The sequence below is a fragment of the Scylla paramamosain genome, chromosome 5, assembly GCF_035594125.1.
Source record: "Scylla paramamosain isolate STU-SP2022 chromosome 5, ASM3559412v1, whole genome shotgun sequence".
NCBI lineage: Eukaryota > Metazoa > Arthropoda > Malacostraca > Decapoda > Portunidae > Scylla > Scylla paramamosain.
This window is the reverse complement of record NC_087155.1, coordinates 34121562-34147204: the sequence shown is the minus strand read 5'-3', so window position 1 is coordinate 34147204 and position 25643 is coordinate 34121562. Positions and strand designations below refer to the sequence as shown.

Genomic DNA, 25643 nt, shown 5'->3' with positions numbered 1-25643 from the left:
GGGCCGAGGTATAACAATTAAAGATGATTTTACAATAAGAAAAGCCTTCGCCATTCCTTGGGGATAAGCATGAGTCTGGAAAGTGGAGTTTGGTATTTCTGTTTGTGTTAACATGACCACAAACTTGAAGTTAGCTGTTTCATGGAAAACAAAGGATATGCTGTTTACTTTGAGACATAGGCAAAAAAATTTACTGTCTTAGATGTTGAAACCAAATGGTTGTCAGGTCCCAATACTTTTGGTTGTCTTAAATTTACATCTTTACACCATACTTGCTCTGCCATGAATTATGTAAAGATTTTTCTTAAAACTTGTTCAATTTCTGAAATCTTGCCTTTTTTTTTCTTATTCAGGCTAATGATCATTCAATTTACACTGATTAAATTATATAAAAATTAAGCTTTATTCCTGAGAGAAAAAAAAAGTGAGTCAGACAGACAGACAGACATAGATAGGAAAGGAAAAATAAAACTTTTGCTTGTAGAATAGTAATGATTTTTTGCAATTTTATTGTTATGTCACTCATGAGGAGGTAAAAATCAAATTAATCAGCTTATGAGAAAAAAAAATGCTCAAATACTATGTTTTGTAATGGCACATGATTTACATAGACATTAAGAACCTTTTTTCTATATTGTGATGAACAGCATCACATACAGAAGAAATAGTATTAGTAATGGATGTCAAAGCAATAATGATAGCAACAATAATATATAACAACCAAAGCAAAGTCAATATTCCTAATTTCTCAGTGCATACAATGCTGCACAAAGATGTCATATGCATGTGAGGTTCTTGCCAAGATTATGAGGTAATTTTCCCCACCTGCATTTCACAAGTCATAAGCACATTGAGATATGGTCCCACATGGAGCTAAATAAAGTACCTACACAACAATGTGAGATTGTTTCCACTCTTATTTTTAAACCTTCCTTCCATTAGTGCTATTTCTAAATACCTACAAAGAAGAAAAAGCAAGCTAAAGAGGTTAACTGACCACAGATAACATTTTCAGTATTCCAAAAATCTGCCAGTATACCTCAATGGATTAAAAGTAAAAAATCTCATGATACTATGAAAAAAAAAAAGAACTTGTAAACTGAAGTGAGAGAAAGGCGTAGCACATATATCATCCATTCCTCTTGAAGTGCAAAATGAGGAATTTAAAAAGCATATCCTTAAACCTTCTTACTCTATTACTTTTTGAATAATGAGGTATACTTCAGTAACTGTGGAATAAAGATTCATAGTGGGTATCTTTACCCATCATCATCTTGCTTAGTGACATGTTTTGAACTCTACAGTGCTTGTTACTAACAATTATTGCATTTAGTTGTAATGATTACCTATAACAAAATATGCCGAATGTTTGGATTAGCACAGTACACACTGAGCAGAGATCATGCTCTCTTAGTGCCTAGTTTTATCTTGATTCTTGTGTTCCAGCTGTTATTTGAGCCTCATAATGGTTCTAGGCATGATCAACACAATTAAGAAAGCTTGGACTATTATACTAAAGAATGCAAACATGACAACAGAATCTAGTTAAGTGAACAGGTGTAGCTTAAGGTTCTTCATTACTTTGTTCAAGAAGGTCAAGAATTTGTCATCAGACACTGTTCCTCCTCATAAATCAAGCTCTGAATGTTGTTGTACAAAGATTAAGTGCCTTAAAAAATTTGATGGGGCAAGACCAGCTACCAAATATGAAGTACTGTGTTTGTCAGTGTTCTTTTATTTAGGCTTTTAATTTAATATATTATGCATTTCTAAATACATATATTGTTACCACAGTTCATGAACATTCTTGTTCATGAACAAATTGGCTTACAAACAGATTTCTTGAACAATTTTTGCACCAGCTTGCAAATGGTGTTTTACTTTTCACCTTCCACCTTTGTGTCCGGGTTTCTGGGTGCCCAAGAAAGACCACACCTGCTACATGCTACATATAATATATACAAGCTCTTTTTTCCCACATCTACTGGACTATTATTTTAAAACTTATAAAAAAAAACTAATCTAATATCTTCACTATAATTTTCTTCTCCCTTTAAAAATAGAATAGATGATATCAGAAATTTAATATTTTTAATATATTTTAGTATTTGATTTTAGTTTCAATAGACAATTATCAAATGAACCACAGCAAACCAACAAAAGAATGATTACACTATTACTACTACCTACATGAGGTATGGAATACATGCTCAAGAAAAGCAAAACATCAATTAGAAAAGTTTATGAAATTAACAAACTATTGTGTAAGAAGTCATATATGAGATGCTGCATCTTGGCAAATGGAGAAGTTGGATCTGTACTTGACACTTGCTGCTTTATGTGCACTCAGTTTTATAGAATTTTGCTGTTACCTCATAGTGGATTCCTTACTTGAATTCTTTGTCCTGTTTTTGTTTTTTGGATAACAACAGTGAATTACTTCATATCCTTTGGAGGTAGAACCATGGTTTTTGCAGTCACAGGCTTCATATTAAGAGAGTAAGTAGTTAGGCTTAGTTTCTGAGTACAAAACTAATTTAATCTTGTCAAACAACAAAGAATTCTGAAATTTCCCGAGAGATTATATGAAGCTACAATGATTCACTGGTCCAACTTCATCAGATTAATTTCCAGACATCATATCTTATATGGCATCAAATACAATAAAGTACTATAATGCAAATCTTGTTATCTTATGCAAGAGCTCTTGCTTTAAGGGATATATACATTTCTGGGGCTATATTAACAAAGATTTTTAACTAAAGATTTGGCTCAGACCAACACATGCTTAGAGTTGTGCTTAACTTCCAAAGTCGTGCTGAGTCTAGGTCTTAAATTTAAGACAGGTAGCTTAACTTTAAGAGTTACAATAAGAGTAAGTTAACCAGACAAAGATAGCCAACCACTGAGCCTGAGCCTCCCACCTCAAGAATTATCAGCCCCATAAGGATGTTCTTGATGCCCTGAGTGACTCTGAACTGTTGGATACATATAGACTAGATCTGCAGGAGTGTTATTTGTGACAGATTTGATGGAAGATACCTTGGAAAGCCTCACAGGAAGGAGTGATGTGCTAATGCTGGTGATTAAAGTAATAATTACAGTGATGTTTAACCAATGGGAAATACAGCTCTGCAGCAATGATGACCTTGGGTCTTCCTGTGTCCTGTTATTGGCATATCTCATCTACCTTCTTAATAACAGAGCCCCATACATCTTTTTTTGAGCTGCTGAATGAGTGAAGCCCTTCAGGCTACATCTTGTCTCATAATACTGACTGGACATGGAAGGAAAGTCTTGCTATCGGTTCAGCTGGGTTTCTTCTACTGGTCTTTTTGCCATTAGGGGTCATCATCTCCATATTAAAGAAAAAAAAAGGACAGTAAAGGAGGTGCTGCTGAGTGGGAGTGGTGGGGCAATGCTAACTTAATGACGTAAACATTGTGTGGATCTAATTTTCTTATTAATAAACAAATATTTATGTGTTCATATCAGAATAAAATCAATGACAAATTAAATTTTTTTTGTTATTCAATCCAAAAAATGTAAAAAGATTTTACTATTAACTCAAAATAGAGAAATATAAGATTTTACTGTTTTGCTTTCACCATTTCATACTGGGACTTACACAGTTCAGCCCAGCACAACTTTAAGCATGCTTAGGAGATAAGCACAAATCTAAGCAAAAGGCTGAGACAAACTCTGAGAACCTTTGTTAATGTGGCACCTGGCTCTTTAAGTTGAAGGCAGAAGCAGGAACTTCATACTATACTAAATACCTAACCCACCAGTGAAAACCTGTAAAATGCCTGGTTTTAATTTCATCCAATATTGTTCTGTCTTGTAGTACAATATGGGCACTATTTTTTTCTTGGAAACATGTCTGGTCCATGCACTTATGATTTAGAGCATCAGCAGATGCAAAAGTAAGAGTTCCTACTGTCTTCTACTAGAATAACAATATAGAAAATTTCCCTGGTAAGTAAGGTGTGCGTTCCTTGAAATACATAACTGTTTTATGTTGAAATTAAAATCCTTTGCTCTTATATATATATATATATATATAAAGTGCAAATGATATAAAGTTAATTTTTGTTCAACTCCATTATACAATTTTTTTTATTATATAATAATCATGGAGATTTCTCATCCAGACACACACACACACACACACACACACACACACACACACACACACACACACACACACACACACACACACACACACACACACACACACACACACGAACACAAAATCAAGTTCCATCATAAATATTAGAGGACTATCTCCTTTGAGTTCTTTACCAGGAATGACCATAAAAAAAAGTCTCAGAATACCTTATTATATCCAGTTCTGTCTTGGCATTTAATGCCTTTAAGCATCTGTATCATGAACTTTACTTTGTTTTCTCTCAACAACAGAAGATTTTTGTTTATTATTGATATCCATGTTTCTTCTCACACATCCCTTTTTTAATATCACAACATATCTACAGAAATAATTCGTGTTCTGCATAACTAATTCAGTCTCAAAGCTCTCTTTAATATCCATCATCTCATAAATTTGTTAAAATCTGCTTTAATTTTCCTGTCCTTACATCTCCTTTAAAGGCCTATCCACATGATGGGCAAGTACCTGACAGGCAGACACTGCTAACAATTTTGTGGTTGAGCTCTATGACATCAATTTTTTTTCTTTTATGTAAGAGGGCCACTGGCCAAGACCAACAAAAAATATGAAAAAAAAGGCTCACTTATTGCCAGTTCCCCTACAGATGTCAGAGAGAATGGCAAAAAAAAAAAAAAAAAAAAAGAAAAAAAAAACTGAGGAGCATCTTGAAACCTCCCCCTGGAAGAGTCCAAGTCACAGGCAGGCAGACCATAGAAATGCCTCTCCCCTTTGTTGAGGCACTGGTTGCTGAGCTGATGGAGTGGCAACAACACTTATGACGTTGTAATTTAACCTTCTCTGCTTCCATGGGTTCTGTGTTACACTACCATTTCTTTTGTCTTCTGTTCGTTAATGCGCATGGCAATGATCACAAGGCTATACATTTAACTGTTCTGCAACAGTTGGCATTCCCCATGTCATCATACTATATCTAGTGTAGGCCACTGTCTGAGTGACCCGTTGCTGCCTGAATGACTCCACAGCTCGGGGCCTTGTGCCTCAGACTGCACTCTGCCTAGTCTTACTTGGTGCACAACAAAGGTGTGCTGAAGTGCAACTCATGGCTGCCAGGGTTTAGCTGATCTGGTAACAATATTAAAAGACCTTCCTGTAGAGCTTCACAATTTTGCATCATCAGCAAACACATTCATGTATCTATTCACCCCTTTCATCATACTGTGTGTGTGTGTGTGTGTGTGTGTGTGTGTGTGTGTGTGTGTGTGTGTGTGTGTGTGTGTGTGTGTGTGTGTAAGCATTTTAAGAAGACAGTAGAACTTTAGAGATAAAAGTACATTAAAGCAATTCATGTTATTACTTATCATCATGCCAGTCATATATTATAAGAATACAAAGCTGGTAAATCAACACAAATATTTTAGCAAAAAGAATTTAGCAGACTTGGTGTACTCAAACAAGAGAAGTTTGTACCATGCTGTTGTAATGTCTTATGTTTTGAAACATTAAGAAATTTATCTAGAAGAGCTACATCATGAGATTCAGGAGACAAGTTTTTAATCTCCTGATAGGGCAATTGAAGTACAAATCTTTTGAATCAGGTCATAAAGTAATTTAAGTGGTCCAAGTAAATTTAGTTTGGCTGCTATAAATGTGAAACATCAGATTTGTATGTAAGAGAATTCCCTGTTCATTGTGTTGCTATGATTCCATTGTTGTATTTATGGTAATATACTGTGCAGTCATTTTATCCTGTTACTGCAGGCATGGCAGTGAACTGAGCAGCCATTCTAAGTTTGTGAATTGTAAGGCACATCTGCCATAAAGCTAGTCCATAAATTATTTCTTTGAGGCACTGCATGCGGTGAATTAATCCCTCCACTCACTGCTGGCTTAGAGATCAGTTATTTGCACAATGAACATAATCTACTGAATATACCAAATACATAGCAAATTACAATATTAGAGTTACAATTTTCACACAAGAACAAAACATTGAGGATAAGAGTATACAAAATTAGAGAGAGAAAATTACAATAGTTGAAATTTTCATGATTTTCAAATTTTTTTAATTACTGAGTACATTCTCAAATCTATGAGATGATAAACCATAGTACAAACACACTAGCAAAGTTAAATGAATAAAATGTGCATTACTTTCAGTTACCTACACAGTAATTTATTTGGGAAACTCTTTCTGGCCTGGGTACAGACGAACATCAGAGCAGGGATAAGGTAGACCTTCACTGTCTGGATAAGGAGGACATTCACTGACAGGATACGGAGGAGATTCTGTGTGACTCTCAATGAGGGCTGTGTCTATGTGACTCTCAATGAGGGCTGTGTGGATAAGTCCTTTTTCTCTCTTGAGCTGAAAATTCAGGAAACCAAAGTAGTGTGTATATATATATATATATATATATATATATATATATATATATATATATATATATATATATATATATATATATATATATATATATATATATATATAAACAAATAATTTCAGTGTTAAAAATCAATTAAGGCAATACAAATGAAGAATGAAGGAAAGGACACCCAGAGTCAGTGACAACAAAGAGACTCCCTTACCAAAACCTAGATAAAGCTAAAATAATCTTCATGTGTGCATGTGGCTGCCATTAGTATTTCCTTGAATAAGCATTATTTGTCTATACTTTTTTTGTGGCTGTTTAATACCAAATCTTTTAAGCATTATATTCTGAGAAAAATTATAAGAGTGAAGATTGCAGCCTAGCATTGAAATATGTTATGCCTAGTGAGCAATGTAACTTTCGGTGTCCTAGATTGATGGTAAATTTTTTAGATTTTTTTTTTGAGGGGAGAAAAATAGAAGAATAGTGTCACTGATCCAAGGAAATATGTTAATACATGATGCACCTGATTGTATACAATGTTAAAATGCAAAATAATGAACTGACAAAAATGTATTGAAAATTTCACAAGTTGAAGTGCTACACCTCAATATTTATTTTTCAAAAGTATACACATATGTAATGCACTTACTTGATAATAATAGGCACGGATTACCAGCAGACAATACGTCTTTAAGAATATTGCTAAACCGATGCCGACTGTAATAGGGAAGATGGCCGCAGATGGGACCCCTTCATATATCATCAAAATGATAAGGACCACAGAACCCAGGATCATGAAGGTTATCTTTATTACATGTGCAACCATCATAGGTATGAAGAATGCAGTTTTTTTCTGGAAAAAAAAAAAGAAAACATTTAGAACATTTGTATAAAATTACAAAATTTGTACAGAACACAGTGGATTCATAGTAAGTCATTTGAGAATGATAATTCAGAAAGATTCAGAATATGTCATTTGAGAATGATAATCCAGAATATGTTGCAAAAACAAGAAGTACATGTATGATTCATACACTGATCTGAAGAATTCATCAAGTTGAGTCTTCATCAAGTTGAGTAGTGAGATATGCCGAAGTTATATGGAGTGGATGGCTACTGTACTAAACACCAATGCTATTATGATGTAGTGAAATGGGAAACAGCTAAAAGTTTTAGAAGATATGGTGGTGTGAGGCAATGATATGTGTGATATCACTATGGCTGGTAACTTTGTTTACAGAGGTAGTTTGAGAGAGAAATTTCTGATGAAAGGATTATGAACTAAAGGAATTATCACACAAGTTAAACACCCTGGGCATATGCACTCTCTTCCATAGCACTCCTTACTATCATTCCTTCTCAAACTTTTATTTATTCAATTCAAATTAATACAAAATATATTGAAGTGCTGTTCTTTCTGCTCACTCACATTCCCTTTTCTGTCTCAATAAAATCTATTCTCCCACCCCTTAACTGCTAATTGGTGGATAGCCCAATACTGTGTTACTTTAGGAAGTGTCTCAGTTTGTAAGATTAAAAATCCTAAAAGCAACAATTGATGTTCATTGTACCATCCCATTAGGTTACATTTTAGATGGCGTGCTGACAAGACCTGGTTGTTTTGGCAGCAAGTCATCTGGGCAATAATGTTCAAACTAGTAAATGACTGAATCATCTCACAGCCTTAACAACGTGTGGCCTTAATTGTATACCACATAAATAACTGACTTTATGAAGATGAAGCCACTGAATTGAGGAGGAAAGCTGCATTTGAGATGCCAGTAGGTTAAATTTGTCTCTGCCCATTTTTTATGCCTACTGAGAGGTCTTAAGTAAAATGCCCTCCCCAAGTACTGCAAGCCGCTGCAAAGTAAGATCAGTGTTCGCTGACTGTAGGAATGTGAATCAACAATCGTGATGGGCTGAACTTAGAAGTGACTAAGTATTACTTAACAGCTACAATTTAACCTTTAAACGATAGTGATCATTCATGAATGATTGTATCACCATATCAGGAGAGGCAGAGATCGTTCCGGTAATCTTGATTTTTCAAGCCAAATGTTAGTATTGCTTCTGTGTTTACTCGTCAGAGGACGAGTGTAAGTACCTGCCAACTCTCCCCATTCTGTAGAACACCACCTCTACTCTTCTAAACCTCATCATCTTTTCCTCACTGAAACTCAGATGTCAGAGGCAACTGACAGTAGCCCCTTTTCTGTTCCCTCCTACTTTCTCTTTCCTCATTTTTTGATCCAAAGGTGGATGTTGTGTTTATGTGCGCAACAATTTAACTTGCTCTCATGCCCATGCTCTTGAATCTTCTGAGTTTTCCACCATCTGGCTATAACTACAAAGTCACTCAAACTAGATTTATCTGTGCTGTATACCTCTCACCTAACTCCTCTCACTATAAGAAATTTTTTGACTACTTAACTTCCAAAGTAGAGCACATTCTGACTCTCTTCCCTGTTGCAGAGATCTCCATTCTTGGAGACTTCAATGTTCGCCATCAGCTTTGGCTTTCCTCTCCCTTCGCTGACCATCCTGGTGAACTAGCCTCCAACTTTGCTATCCTCCATGACCTAGAGCAATTGGTGCAACACCCTACTTGTATTCCTCACTGTCTTGGAGATACGCCCAAAATTCTTGACCTTTTCCTGACCTCTAATCCTTCTGCTTATGCTGTCACTCTCTCTTTTCTGATGGGCTCCTCCGATCACAATCTCATATCTGCATCTTGCCCTATCGCTCCAATCCCTCCTTAGGATCACCCTAAGTGAAGGTGCCTCTGACGTTTTGCCTCTGCTAGTTGGGGGTACCTGAGGAGGTATTTTGCTGATTTTTCTTGGAATGACTACTGCTTCCGTATCAGAAACCTGTCTTTGTGTGCTGAGCACATGACAGAGGTGATAGTGTCTGGCATGGAGGCATACATTCCTCACTCTTTTTCTTGACCTAAACTTTCCAAACCTTGGTTCAACATTGCTTGTTCTTGTGCTATGCATGATAGAGAGGTGGCCCACAAAAAAGTACTTAAGCCTTCCATCACCAGAATCTCATGCAGTTTATATTTCTGCCTGGAACCATCCCAAGTCTGTTGTTCTCCAACTAGCCAAAAACCAAAAAACAAAAAAAAAAAGGTTTTAATCCATCCTTGACAGGAAGATTCTTAAACATCTATCACTTCACAAACTTCTATCTGATCGCCAGTATGGGTTCCATATCAAGGCTGCTTTACTGGTGATCTTCTGGCTTTCCTTACTGAGTCTTGGTCATCCTCTTTTAGAGATTTTGGTGAAACTTTTGCTGTTGCCTTGGATATATCAAAAGCTTTTGATAGAGTCTGGCATAAGGCTTTGATTTCCAAACAACTCTCCTACAGCTTCTATCCTTCTTTCTGTAACTTCATCTCAAGTTTCATTTATGACCATTCTATTGCTGCTGTGGTAGAGGGTCACTGTTCTTCTCCTAAATCTATTAACAGTGGTGTTCCTCAGGGTTCTGTCCTGTCAACCGCTCTCTTCTTATTATTCATCAATGACCTTCTAAACCAAACTCCTTGTCCTATCCACTCTTACGCTGATGATACCACCCTGCACTTTTCCACATCTTTTCATAGACGTCCAGCCCTTCAGGAAGTAAACATTTCACGCAGGGAAGCCACAGAACACTTGACTTCTGATCTTTCTAAAATTTCTGATTGGGGCAGAGCAAACTTGGTATTGTTCAGTGCCTCAAAAACTCAATTCCTCCATCTATCAACTCGACACAACCTTCCAGACAACTATCCCCTCTTCTTCAATGACACTCAACTGTCCCCCTCTTCTACACTGAACATCCTCGGTCTGTCCTTTACTTATAATCTGAACTGGAAACTTCACATCTCATCTCTAGCTAAAACAGCTTCTATGAATTTAGGCGTTCTGAGACGTCTCCGCCAGTTTTTCTCACCCCCCCAGCTGCTAACTCTGTACAAGGGCCTTATCCGTCCATGTGTGGAGTATGCTTCACATGTCTGGGGGGGTTCCACTCATACTGCTCTTCTAGACAGGGTGGAATCAAAAGCTTTTCGTCTCATCAACTCCTCTCCTCTAACTGACTGTCTTCAGCCTCTCTCTCACCGCCTCAATGTTGCATATCTAACTGTCTTCTACCGCTATTTTCATGCTAACTGCTCTTCTGATCTTGCTAATTGCATGCCTCCCCTCCTTCCGCGGCCTCGCTGCACAAGACTTTCTTCTTTCTCTCACCCCTATTCTGTCCACCTCTCTAACGCAAGAGTTAACCAGTATTCTCAATCATTCATCCCTTTCTCTGGTAAACTCTGGAACTCCCTGCCTGCTTCTGTATTTTCACTTTCCTATGACTTGAATTCCTTCAAGAGGGAGGTTTCAAGACACTTATCCATCAATTTTTGACCACTGCTTTGACCCTTTTATGGGACTGGCATTTCAGTGGGCATTTTTTTTTTTTATTAGATTTTTGTTGCCCTTGGCCAGTGTCCCTCCTACATAAAAAAAAATAAATAAATAAATAAAATAAAAACTGGAAAGCAATGTTTATGACAATTATGTCACATCACACCCTGGGTTATGATAGTAGTGCTGTGCAAAGCTACTTTTCCTTCATGTCACTGCTACTACATAAAACAACTTTTACTTTATGTCACATGGCTATCTATCTGGTATACATTCAGTATAATATATATATATATATATATATATATATATATATATATATATATATATATATATATATATATATATATATATATATATATATATATATATTTTTTTTTTTTTTTTTTTTGTACTTGCCATTCAATCTCATCCACAAAAGATTTTTTGAACTTCTCACTCATCTGAGAATATAAAAATCACAATAAAAATTAAACCCATAATTACCTTGTGAATGCCATAAAGGAGAAAACTGCTAATTTTGATGTAACAGCAAGCTACCACTATGGATGTAATTGATGATGTTTTCCCTGTAAATATAAAAAAAAAAAAATGTAATGAATTAACATTATATTACATCTTCAATTTGGTCCTAGCTTGAGTATCTGAAAATCTGTCTATATGATATGGGTAACAATAACAAGTAGATTAATGACCAAGCACCTTCATTGTATTCTTCTCTTGGGAGCATGATGTCAGGTAAGGTTTGTGAAGTCACTGTTTGCCAGCAATAGCACTGGCTTTAGATTTGTCTCATTGAATTCAAAGTTACATAAGCTTGTTGGGCACTGTCTTCATATATAAGTTATATTTTGTCCTCATTTCTGCATTGTAAAACATTACAGTATAAAAACAAACATGTTTCAAGTAGATAAAGTAATCTGTCCAACACACTGTTGGTAAATACAAATTCCTTTACTACTGTGACTAGAACTGACCCAAGTTTAGAAGAGAGAGAGAAAAAAAGTAGAAAGTATTATGTCACTTAACTCTGCAATGTATGATTGCTGTTTAAGTATATAATTTGTATCCAAAGCATTGTTCACAAAAGTGTTTAAATTCTAAGAATAGAAAAGCAAGTACTAATTGACAACCTGCAAGCTCAGACAATAACACCACCAAATGTTGACAAATATGAGGTATGATATTCAAAAGCCTAAATGGTAATAAAAAAAAAGTATATACCTGATGAATATAATATTTTATATTGTTCAACAGACAAAATTCCAATGGAAACAATCTTACCAACTTTCCAAAATTTGTTCTCACATTCTGATAGATCTTCATACCAATTCCAACAACTTATAGGTCCATCAGATTTACCACCCGCCAAGATTTGTGCTCCAGCTAAAAGAACAAAAAATCCTGAAACCTGCAAATATAAAATTTGCTCTTACAAGAGAGGAAGTCTTCCAGTTTCCAAAATTGAATAATACATGCAATAGGAGGCAGTATAAACAATTTTTTACTGAACAAATTCTAAATAAATTGAAAGGATCTTGGAACATGAACAGATTATGAAAGCCAACAACATTAAGATTATGTTCTGCAACTATTCTTAGTTATTGATTAAATAATAAGCCGTTAATAAAAACTATCTAATAAAAATGAAAATGATTGACATTTCACATTTAACCCATAAAGAAAAAGAAACAAAGAAGGAAAATCAATTGCAATTTAAGATTCAGCTCTGCTTGAAAAAAAAAAAAATCAAAATATAATTCTGATCAAACTGGAGTGCCCTAACTCATCATGATGCACTGCTCTTCTTCATAAAATTGGTTGCATATGACATGTGCTGGCTAAAAAAAAAAAAAAAAAAAATAGTACCTACAGCATCCAACAGCAAAACTGGTTCAGATAGCTGAAATAATATTAAACTGACAAACTACAACTCTAATACAGAAAATAGTCAACAACTCACCAGAATGAAAACACCTATTACAATGCTTCCACTTCTCACATCACAGCAGCAGCAACACTTGGTTGGCTCCCACATCTGTGAAAACATGTTGAAAATATCATGGTGCAATACTGTAAATGAAATGACAAAATACCATATTGAAGTTTTGGGTTGATGACCTTAATGGGCTTGTGGGTGCTACAGTCTGGATGCAGGTGTACATACCAGGAATGAAGAAGAGACCTAGTAGTGTACTGCATCATTTGAGAAAAGAAAGTCACCTTGTGTCTTGCGTAATACCTGCCAGGTTGATTTCTTGGTCAGGTCAAATCAAGGACTTTGATAAAGTAGAATTAATACTAAGTAAAAAATGTATACAGCATAAATAAGAGTACATATCTTGTGTGCATTTATCTTACTAGTTTGAAGGCCCTGAATTACATGAAATTCAGAAATTGAAGGTTGTTTCTTAACTTACTTTAATTATTATTGTCACGCAAAGCAGAGCGTCAAGGGCCAAAAGTTCTTGCACACATTCACGCTTAAAAAATCGGGCAAATCTCTCTCTCTCTCTCTCTCTCTCTCTCTCTCTCTCAAAGACTGTAGTTGAATAATATTTCTTGACTGTTGCCAATTGTTAAGCACGGCAGACATATAATCATTTATGTAGCTATATATTCTGATTTATATGTACTGAATCTTTACGTATCCACAGTACATACTGTCCCATCCCATACAGGCTTGATAAGCGTTTGTTTCAGTTGCTACGCAGTTTAACATACATATGTAATTTCTAACCTTTACAAATAGGTACTGAAACAAAATTTCCACCACATAATTAAAATGCATCCTTTCATCAATACATATAACTGCGTTGCCTGGGTGGCGTGACGTTTACATACATGATCCTCCAGAAATCTGTAAAATCTGAGAACATGGCGGCCATCATAACACCAGCAGCAAGCAGCTCCCTACTTGTTTTTGGTGGTAAGAGGCGGTATTTGGCCTTATTTTAGCCCTCCCCACCCAAAAACTCCGCTTTCCCCACCGGTCCCCAACATTGTAGGAGGTTGGAAGCCGAAAAAAAAAAAAAAGGAAATAGAGCCGCGCTGCTTATCTAGTAATTTACCGTGTCATCATTCAGACTTAAATTACACAGAGTTAACCTGGGCAATTCGCAACATCAGTGTACTTTTCCTGAGAGAGAGAGAGAGAGAGAGAGAGAGAGAGAGAGAGAGAGAGAGAGAGAGAGAGAGAGAACGGTAAAGGCATCTTATCCGACAACTGCCACATGAGCCGTAAAGTAACTCGAAATGGTATAGGTCCAACTCGGCCCATAACCATCTCGGCCCATTCAATGTAATCAACTCAGCCCATCGCCTGTGCCAAGTCGGCCCATTTGTGATAGCCAACTCGGCCCATTCCCTGTGCTAACTCAGCCCACCTTTAGCAGAATAAGGGGATTTACTTAAATATTATAATGTTTTCGTTCTTCTTTTCCTCAGGTCAGATCAGATCAGATGAAGTCGTCCAGTATAGCTTTTGCAACAGCACTGAATTTGCTCGTCAATCTTGCTTCCTTTTCTTCCACATACACTGAATAAGTTCTTTGTACTTTTCTGTATTTTTACTTTCTTCACATGTATATTTCAAATGCTGCAGAGCACACGCACAGCAATATTACGCAATGGTAGGTGTAAAGGTTTTATTATTCCTTTCCATACATTATTTAATGACTACAATAACAACGGCATTTAGAAACAATTATAGGACAGATCGTTTCCCTAAACATTATAAATTATTTGGTTGTTTTTATAATTGTTAGAAAAGAAAGAAATGCTGAGAGAGAGGGGACCGGATGGAGGGGTGATAAACGCGAGGAAGGGGAGAGAGAGAGAGAGAGAGAGAGAGAGAGAGAGAGAGAGAGAGAGAGAGAGAGAGAGAGAGAGAGAGAGAGAGAGAGAGAATGACCGGATGGAGGGGCGATAAACGCGAGAGAGAGAGAGAGAGAGAGAGAGAGAGAGAGAGAGAGAGAGAGAGAGAGAGAGAGAGAGAGAGAGAGAGAGAGAGAGAGACGTGAAATGCCTTGTAACGTTGCACGGTGGTGATCAACTTAAGTTACTATCTAGAGGGAAGCAGTGGTATACCGATGATATTTTCAGAATAGTACACAAACCACTTACACAGCTGTTCAGCATCCATGCATTTGTGAAATATGATAGGCAATTGAAGCAAGTTCCCCTTTTGCTTGCGCTTATGTCAGGAAAAAGGCGCAGAGACTACAAAAAGTTCTTTGTGAAATAAGAGAGCTGATAGGTGAGCATGCTCTTAAAGTTGAAGAAGTTTTGATTGACTTTGAAGGCAGTGTACGGCGTGCTATTCCCGACATTTTGCCAAATGTTACAATCCGTGGTTGTCCTTTCCACTGGGGCCAGGCTGTGTGGAAGAAAGTGCAATAATTAGGCCTTCAAAGTTCTTGCACAAACGATGTCGGCACTCACAAGTTTTTAAGGCAATTGTTGTCGCTCCCATACATGCCACAAGAACATATAGAAGAGCTTTTTATCAGGTTTTATAGGAAAGCTGCAGGGGTGAAAGAACTCATAAGCCTTTTAAATTATGTGAAAGACACGTGGATCAATTCTGCAATATGGCCTCCTCACACGTGGTGCGTCTTCGGTCGGAGCATCAGAACAAATAATGATGTTGAGGGATGGCATAACAAAATAAACTTAAAGGCAAGGAAAGGAAACTTAAATTTTTATTTACTTTTAAAGCTCCTACATGATGAGGCAAAGATAGTTAATTTCCAGGTGCGGCTGCTGTCAGAAGGGAAGGCTTTGAGAAAGCAGCAACATAAGTATAATAAACATCACGGCCAACTTGTAAAACTATGGGACGAATGTAATGAAAGATCGGTCAAACAATTACTGAAGTCAGTTTCTCATCATATTGCCTTCTATGTTTCTTAATATGTACATTACTATTTTTAGAAGCTTTTAGCAACGTGTTTTAATTTTTATCATTATGTTTTATTGTTTTAGAGATTTTTACATTTTAATGATTTTATGAATTTTGACGTATGCTTTTATATTTTCGTGAATTGACTTTTTTTTTTTTTTATAGTTTTACGAATTTTACGATATGACTATAGTTTTATGAATTCTGACATATGCTTTTAAAGTTTTATGAATTTAGTCGTGTTTTTATTTTTTTTTTATGAATTATAGCATGCTTTAATAGTTTCATGCACTTTGCCCTTAACTTCTGTCTTGAACTTTCAACAATAAGAAGCCTAATGTAACACTTTCAACAATAAAAAGCCCAATGCACAAACCTCTAAATAACTTTAACAAAGTAAATTTGGATGTGATGGGTATGGCATGGGTCGAGTTGGTATACAGTGGGCTGAGCTGGTAATGGGCCGAGTTGGCAATGGACCGAGTTGGTAGTCACAATGGGTCGACTTAGCGATGGGACGACCTGGCGATGGGACAAGTTGGACAACAGCCCTCCACGCAGCCCACCTTCTTTAATGTCAATCAGTAAAATTATTCCAGTTTTCAAGCATCACATTATTATATTGTGTTATGTAATCTGTTACGACCGAATTATTAATGACAGTTTCTAGATCTTCATAATAACAACCACAACGGCTGGCAACACCTAATAACTGAATATTGCTGGGAGGCGGAAGGAGAGAAGGAAAATTTTATACGTACCACCCTCATGAGTGGTGCAATTGTATGTGAAAAGCAACTGCGTAGTTTCCGTAGTCAATTATATCTTGTTTATTTCCACGTCTTACGAGTTCCTAGTAACATTAATACATTCACAAATGGTTTTTAGCAATTCATGATATAGATAATCTCTTTAATATTCAATGCAGAACAAATTAAACAATGAATGAAATAGGTACTAACGTTGAGTTAACGGAAACACTTTGAAACTGCAAGAGAAATATAATGAACAAATAAATAAATTTATTATTCTTCCTTATGAAAAAGGAAATAATTAACAAACGATTAAAGCTTAACGCACAAATATTATGTTAACCTTGAAGCACCCAGCTGCCAGGCAGCCATCCGCCCCTTCCGAGCTCCTTTGTACTCCCAGCTCGCCATCCATGGGCCTTCAGTATCCATGATGTAACAACAATGATTTATAAGCTGGTGCAGTCGCAGATGGCAGGTAACGACATGTGGTAATTCACATAAATGAACTTTTCGTGTTGCAAAAATCATCCACGACTGTCAAAAGCAACAGTTTAATGCACCCACAACCATGAATATTCTTGCCACCCTAAATGTCCGTCATAAGCATTCCGCAGGTGTTTTCTTCGTGCAAACTTGGAATATTCACTGAGTTAAAATGCCCAACTTACTTTCTCAAGGAGTTAAATTCACAGGAAAAAGTGATGACTAAGTAAAAATATCACTGACGTTGAAGATCTTATTTTGTTCCGTTCACCTTGGTGCAGCGCGGGTCAACTTCTGACTGGCTACCACAGCGTACTGAGCGTAGTGAGCGACGAGGATAGGCGGAGCTTCATAGCAACTGAGAAGGGGCGGTTTCTACATTTCTTTTCTCCCCCTTCCCCTCCCCCCTGTCTCTTAACAACAGCAAGTGTGACCGTACCTTAAGAGGGAGCTAGAAGTCACAGCGTCCCCTCTGTCTCTGCGTTTACAGAACTCACCGCTCCCTGACATGGCCGCCCAGCCCGCCGGATTTAAACAGCGTAAACAAATATTTCCTTGCACTCGTAACAGTATGCTCCCCTACTCGGCTGTTTGTCACGCCAGCAGCAGAAACATTTGTGATTGAAAGGTAACGTGATATGAGTAGGCTTGAAAGAAAATATGAATCAAGTCAATATATACAAATTATTTACACCAACAAGAGTTCACTCGTTACGGGATGGTGCAGTAACGTGGAGGTTTTAGGTCTCTGATTACTGGGGGGACTAACAATACGTCACTGTATTTTGTATCACTGAAACAGTGACATTACTTCACTTAGTTTTATAGTTTGTTCAGAATTTGTGTACACTCTAACGCTGCAGCCCTCCGTCGGTCGGCAGGGCTCGCAGGACGGGGCCACTTGCAGCGAGCGTCACTCCCTCTCTTTTCTCTGCTTCGGGAGGTGCCGCTGGCTAACATACAGCGGACTTACAGTAGACGTGACATCAGCAGTTGCATCAGCACCATGTGATTAGGATGGCGCCTGCTATTGTGTTAGTTGGCGATATTTGTTAAGACGAGCAATAAGGAAATGTCCTCTCGACACAACCTTCCAGACAACTGTCCCCTCTTCGTCAGTGACACTCAGCTGTCCCTCTCTTCTACGCTGAACATCCTCGGTCTGTCCTTAACTTATAATCTGAACTGGAAACTTCAAATCTCATTTCTAGCTAAAACAGCTTCTATGAAGATAGGTGTTATGAGACATCTCCGCCAGTTTTTCTCACAATCCCAGCTGCTAACTCTATACAAGGGTGTAGTCGCCAGTTGTGTCGCCTCACAAGGTCCTGTGAGGCTGGTGGCGAAAGATTTATATGAAGCATGTGTAACACTAAGGAAAGAGTAGAAATTAAGGAAACTGCATTCATTATAGTAGTTAATCCCTCCTCTATTTCAACCTGATGGCACCACTGCTATCACATCTATTTCTAAAGCTGAACTCTTTGCTCAAACCTTTGCTAAAAACTCTACCTTGGACGATTCTGGGCTTGTTCCTCCCTCTCCTCCACCCTCTGACTACTTCATGCCACCTATTAAAATTCTTCGCAATGATGTTTTCCATGCCCTCGCTGGCCTAAACCCTCGGAAGGCTTATGGACCTGATGGGGTCCCTCCTATTGTTCTCCGAAACTGTGCCTCCGTGCTTGCACCTTGCCTAGTAAAACTCTTTCAGCTCTGTCTGTCAACATCTACCTTTCCTTCTTGCTGGAAGTTTGCCTACATTCAACCTGTTCCTAAAAAGGATGACCGTTCTAATCCCTCAAACTACCGTCCTATTGCTTTAATTTCCTGCCTATCTAAAGTTTTTGAATCTATCCTCAACAGGAAGATTCTTAAACATCTACCACTTCACAACCTTCTATCTGATCGCCAGTATGGGTTCCGTCAAGGCCGCTCTACTGGTGATCTGGTTTTCCTTACTGAGTCTTGGTCATCCTCTTTTAGAGATTTTGGTGAAACTTTTGCTGTTGCCTTGGACATATCAAAAGCTTTTGATAGAGTCTGGCACAAAGCTTTGATTTCCAAACTACCCTCCTACGGTTTCTATCCCTCTCTCTGTAACTTCATCTCAAGTTTCCTTTCTGACCGTTCTATTGCTGCTGTGGTAGACGGTCACTGTTCTTCTCCTAAATCTATTAAGAGTGGTGTTCCTCAGGGTTCTGTCCTGTCACCCACTCTCTTCTTATTATTCATTAATGATCTTCTAAACCAGACTTCTTGTCCTATCCACTCCTACGCTGATGATACCACCCTGCACTTTTCCACGTCTTTTCATAGACGTCCAACCCTTCAGGAGGTAAACATGTCACGCAGGGAAGCCACAGAACGCCTGACTTCTGATCTTTCTAAAATTTCTGATTGGGGCAGAGCAAACTTGGTATTGTTCAATGCCTCAAAAACTCAATTCCTCCATCTATCAACTCGACACAACCTTCCAGACAACTATCCCCTCTTCTTCAATGACACTCAACTGTCCCCCTCTTCTACACTGAACATCCTCGGTCTGTCCTTTACTTATAATCTGAACTGGAAACTTCACATTTCATCTCTAGCTAAAACAGCTTCTATGAAGTTAGGTGTTCTGAGACGTCTCCGCCAGTTTTTTCACCCCCCCAGCTGCTAACTCTGTACAAGGGCCTTATCCGTCCATGTATGGAGTATGCTTCACATGTCTGGGGGGGTTCCACTCATACTGCTCTTCTAGACACTTTGGAATCAAAAGCTTTTCGTCTCATCAACTCCTCTCCTCTAACTGACTGTCTTCAGCCTCTCTCTCACCGCCGCAATGTTGCATATCTAGCTGTCTTCTACCGCTATTTTCATGCTAACTGCTCTTCTCATCTTGCTAACTGCATGCCTCCCCTCCTTCCGCGGTTTCGCTGCACAAGACTTTCTTCTTTCTCTCCCCCCTATTCTGTCCACCTCTCTAACGCAAGAGTTAACCAGTATTCTTAATCATTCATCCCTTTCTCTGGTAAACTCTGGAACTCCCTGCCTGCTGCTGTATTTCCACCTTCCTATGACTTGAATTCCTTCAAGAGGGAGGTTTCAAGACACTTATCCATCAATTTTTGACCACTGCTTTGACCCTTTTATGGGACTGGCATTTCAGTGGGTATTTTTTTATTAGATTTTTGTTGCCCTTGGCCAGTGCCCTTCCTACATAAAAAAAAAAAAAAAAATGCTCATATCTGCCCTCATATCAAACTCACTGTTACGACAACAGCTTCCGCTCAAAAAGCTGTAAGAATAATCACACACCACTACTTAGAACACACAGCTCCTCTATTTAAACAAACGCGAATCCTAAGTTTGAACGACATATTGAAAACCTAAATATCTATGTTAAATACTGTATGAACAAGACGGCCATACAAAATATCCTCCCCACCTACAGCTATCTCACACGTCATTGTGATCAATTACGGCCTCTTCCCCACCCCCTCTCAAAATATCGTCACTCTACAGCATATTTACCCGTAATTTGAAAGACTATTTCTCCCTACTCAAAATTCACCATCATTAGATACCTTTAAAAACAGACTGAAAGACTCATCCTAAATACAAACAGGCTACACGAGTACAATGTTCGCTCCCGGCACAATGTCCATTTTCATCGTGACACCAAGACCTTTTTACCTCACTAGTCACATTGAAGTATGACTCCTGCGGCTGTCTACACTAAGATACTGCTCTCTACGACGAAATTGCACTCAACCTTGCTATGGCAGACTACATCCATATATACTACAGCCCACTTTGTTAATATTACTATTATAATGTTCATTCCTTGTGCATCCCTACAAGAAATATGTAAATCATTACCAATGTAAATATGGTATCCTAAAATTTTCCTTATGTCAATTTTAATATAATTATACTTAATAATCATTGTTTTTTTTTTTTTTTAACTAGATTTAACGTGCCTGAAAAGTTTAGGCTTCAAAAAGGCTAACCACAGTTCTTTTCACTATTATTCACTGGTATTATTTGTATTTAATGTATGTTAGTGGCTATGAATAAATGTTCAGATCTCTCTCTCTCTCTCTCTCTCTCTCTCTCTCTCTCTCTCTCTCTCTCTCTCTCTCTCTCTCTCTCTCTCTCTCTCTCTCTCTCTCTCTCTCTCTCTCTCTCTCTCTCTCTCTCTCTCTCTCTCTCTCTCTCTCTCTCTCTCTCTCTCTCTCTCACACACACACACACACACACACACACACACACACACACACACACACACGCACACACACACAAAATGCTTTTTATATATAAGGTAATTTTTTTCTGTGCTTTGCCTATACAAACTAAGGATACAGTACTTGCAGCGTAGCATACAAGCAGCATGTTAACACTGCACAGACTGCTGCAAGAACGGCTAACTGATAGAGCTCATCCGATTTCTCAAGTATATACTAATGCAAAGCATCAGGACTGTCTTATGTGGTTAGTGGATGCGTCTGTTCGAAGAAGCAAGCATAGTGAAGACATAGTTCGTAGAGTGGGTGTAGTGGTGCCAGTCTGTCGAATGTTAAAATTTTTCGCCTTTCAAAACATATGTAGAACGTTAAGTTTCAGGGGTTATAAAAGTGTTCTTGTCATTAAAGACATTTCCACTTGACTGGATTTCTGTATACTCTGTATGTAGTAATAAAGTTTACCTGGTTTCTACTATGCGTTTCATGGTCTGTGTTACATCGTTATTTGGGGGAATAGGTCTCTGACAAATTGATGAATTAGGATCATACTTTGACAGAGCGTGTTTCAAATTCTGCACTGATTTTGGTTATTGTGCTTATGTGACAAAAGTGGAAAATACAACCAATTACTCTTGTAAATTAACGATATAACACAGGCTTTAAAACGCTTAGTAATTTTATTTAAGGGGTTCTTCCAGTCTCACAGTTGTCCAGGATATCTGTGCCACGATTATGATATAACCTGCTTCTTCTCTAAGCATCACTCCACAAATTTATCTCTCCTTTAATTTCTTCTTCCCAGACTGTGTGGTCCAACATTTTACTCTGTCCGTCTTTGCCGTTCAGATTTCCAATCATCATAATAATATCATGTTCCTTAAAATATTTTTCTGTTTGATGGCCCTTTTCATTGAATTCATCGTGATCCGCCTCTTTGTGATGCGATGTTGATGCATATACCTGTTTCATACAAATATCAAATGGTTCCCACTTAATAAACAGTAAACGCACCATATTATTAGCCATGGATGGCTTCACCCTACAAGGCTGGAGATATTTTGAAATGATGGTGGAGTAAAGTAGGAAAATGTAACTCCGGATGGAGATAAGTGGGCAGCTGTGTGCTTACGCAAGTTTGTCAGTCCCATTATCTCTCTCTCTCTCTCTCTCTCTCTCTCTGGGCCACCACTGCTGCCTTGGCCTAGCTGTAACATTAACCAAGGATTGATTTTTAGTCCACTCCACAAGAATAATGATCATCGTGCTACTGTTGGTCTTGTTTTTGTCGTTGTTATTGGTAGTGGTGGTGGTTCGCCTCCTCCTCCTCCTCCTCCTACTACTACTGTTGCTACTACTACTACTGCTACTGTAGCCGCACCGGCTGGGCATCAATTGGCTCTCAGGTGATCTGTTTTACTGATCACACCCATCATCGTAGGGTCGAGGAAAGGCAGTTCTCTCTCTGACGTTTATTGATGAGGTAGGCATGACCGTAAGAACTGCGAACAAGTTCTCGGTCTCAATTTCTTACAAAATAACATTATACACTGATATTAAACACTTTCAACATATTACAATATTCATTATCCTCCTACACCCATCATCGTAGGGTCGAGGAAAGGCAGTTCTCTCTCTGACGTTTATTGATGAGGTAGGCATGACCGTAAGAACTGCGAACAAGTTCTCGGTCTCAATTTCTTACAAAATAACATTATACACTGATATTAAACACTTTCAACATATTACAATATTCATTAACAATACATGCAATTGACTTAGCACTATGACAATCAGTTTTTACTACAAAATTAAAGTATTTACCTCGGTCACCATCCTGCCCGTCTTTGTCTGAGCGCGACTTGGCCGTGAGTGATGCCCGAAGGCGACTAGCAGGTTAACCCCACACTACCAACAAGTGAGCATCGGCTTCGGTGCTTAATATAGCATTAAATACTGATACTCACACATATTACACGTTTTCATGCAAATAGAAAACTATTGAACATTTCACTTATATATGCCGAGGAATAATCACATGAGGTACATACGCTTTACACACAGTAACATGGCTCCCCTAAATTGTGTAACAATTTACCTTAAACTAGGATTAGCACATAATATGTTTTGTTACATTGGCTCCTTGGCGGGGATGCTCCGGTCTATTATTATGCATTACCTTCTAACAGCAATACTAGACTATGTATTGGCCTCTCTATGATGGTCCTGTTTGCCTTTATGTGTCTTCCCTGGTTGTCGAGATTACAGTCTGAAACCAGGACCTTAACCTTTCTTACTAGGCCATCATGATCAGGAGATACTTCTGTTACTCTTCCCAGTTTCCACTGGTTCCTTGCTAAATTCTGATCTTTGATGATAACTATGTCATTTACACTGAGATTCCTCTTTGGTGTTGTCCACTTATTTCTAAGTTGTAGGAATTGCACATACTCCTTTTTCCACCTAGACCAGAACTGGTTGGCCAGGTATTGTGCTCTGCGCCATCTCTTTATGCAGTACAGGTCCTTCTTAATGAAAATGCTTGGAGGAGGCAGTACTACCTTTGTTTTCATAGTTAACAAATTACTGGGTGTCAACGGTGTAAGACTTTCTGGGGAGTTAAGATGGTCCACAGTTAGGGGACGACCATTAACTATATTTTCTGCTTCAACTAGGAAGGTTCTCAGATCTTGGTCATCTAACTGAGTACCATGCTGATCAAGCAACACAGAGAGTACATTTCTCACTGTGCGTATCTGCCTCTCCCAAACACCTCCCATGTGACTGGAATTGGGTACATTCATGTTAAAAACAATCCAGTCACACTGATCTTTCACGAGTTCTTGTCTGACTTTATTGTTATTTAATTCTTTTAAGCATTTCTCATACTCTGATTTGGCTCCTACAAAGTTAGTTCCTTGGTCACATCTCAACTGTCTTACGGGCCCTCTTCGTCCTACAAAGCGACGGTATGCACTTAGGAAGGAACTTGTATCCATGCTGTTGGCTGTCTCTATGTGCACAGCTCTACATGCCATGCAAGTAAAGAGCACTCCATATCTTTTAAGCTCTTTACGCCCCTCTTTGACATAGAAAGGGCCAAAGAAATCTACTGCTGAGTATGTAAAAGGAGGTGATGGTTCTAGTCTGTCAATAGGCAGGTCTGCCATCTTCTGTCCCTGTGTTGTACTTCTAACTTTACGACAGATAATGCACTTTGAAATGTGCCTTGATACTAGGGATGATCCTCCTACTATCCAGTATCCACATGACCTGATTTCATTTAAAGTTATGCCCCTGCCTTGATGATTTGTCCTTTTGTGATGGTGGCATATTATCAGCTGGGTTATGTGAGATGTTTTGGGGAGGATGACTGGATGTTTGGATTCATCTGTCAAATTAGAAAGCCTCAATCTTCCTCCTACTCTCATGATACCATTTTTGTCAATGAAGGGATCTAACTTATAGAGGGAACTGGTCTTGTCTATCACTTTTGTTCCCTTGCCATTGTCTCCTTTAATTAAAGAATTATGGTTAGCAGATGATTTCAGTACATTTATTTCCTTTTGGAATGCCTTTGATTGCAGTTGTTTTATAATTACATTTTCAGCTTCTGACACTTCTGCTACATTTACTGGCTTATATGTGTTCCCCTTTACTTTAGTAGTGCCATCACCTTTTCCTCTGAAGCTGTTCAGAAGCTTGAGGCATACAGCAACTGCCCTCTTTGCTTTAAACCAATCTGAAAAATACTCAAGTCTTTCTAGTATATCTGTGGGCTGTTGTGTACCTACAGTATGGCATACAACTTTCTTCACTTCTGGATCATTCTCATTTATGACCTTGTACTTGGAATGGCTATCCATTTTGCTATGTTGCCAAAGGAATTCTGGGCCATTCCACCAGATCTTGCTATTACACAATTCATCTGCTGTCATGCCTCTAGATGCATGATCTGCTGGGTTATACTGTGTCTCTACAAATTTCCACTGATCTGGTGAAGTGTGATCTCTTATTGTTTCTACTCTATTTGCAACATATACATGGAATCTCTTTGCTTCATTTGCAATGTAACCAAGGACTACTTTGCTGTCTGTCCAAAATACTTCTTCCACATTATTATACTCAAGTTCTCCCTTCAAGAGTTTATGGATTCTAACTGACACCACTGCTGCTGCTAGTTCTAGTCTGGGAATTGTTATGGTTTTTAGAGGTGTGACACGTGACTTTGCCATTACTAATGCACAATGAATTTGGCCAGTCTTGCTAATTAATCTAATATATGAGCACTGGCCATATCCCTCTTGACAGGCATCTGAAAAGTGATGGAGTTCAACCTTTTCTACTTCCC

The 25643-nt window shown here is 38.1% G+C and overlaps 1 protein-coding gene across 7 annotated transcripts; it reads right to left on the bottom strand.

Annotated features, from left to right (window-relative positions):
* Positions 1 to 492: 492 nt before the first annotated feature.
* On the bottom strand, positions 493 to 25535 carry LOC135100876 (lysosomal-associated transmembrane protein 4B-like). 7 transcript variants are annotated; one of them, XM_064004403.1, is made up of 6 exons: positions 23117 to 23432; positions 12886 to 12960; positions 12207 to 12333; positions 11409 to 11491; positions 7154 to 7357; positions 493 to 6497 (listed from the first exon to the last, which is right to left on the bottom strand). In XM_064004403.1, the coding sequence occupies exons 1-6, from the start codon at positions 23126 to 23128 to the stop codon at positions 6306 to 6308; spliced, it is 693 nt and encodes a 230-aa protein (XP_063860473.1). In that variant the 5' UTR covers positions 23129 to 23432; the 3' UTR covers positions 493 to 6305. The 7 variants fall into 7 exon arrangements, with proteins under 7 accessions (XP_063860473.1, XP_063860468.1, XP_063860469.1 ...); XM_064004398.1 differs by lacking the exons at positions 493 to 6497; positions 7154 to 7357 and adding exons at positions 15048 to 15300; positions 16202 to 16347 and having other exon boundaries at positions 23117 to 25535; XM_064004399.1 differs by lacking the exons at positions 493 to 6497; positions 7154 to 7357 and adding exons at positions 14333 to 14520; positions 15048 to 15300 and having other exon boundaries at positions 23117 to 25535.
* Positions 25536 to 25643: the final 108 nt, after the last annotated feature.

Coding starts and splice junctions, on each gene's coding strand:
- LOC135100876 (XM_064004401.1), bottom strand. CDS start 25,527: ATGGCAAAGTCACGTGTCACACCTCTAAAAACCATAACAATTCCCAGA.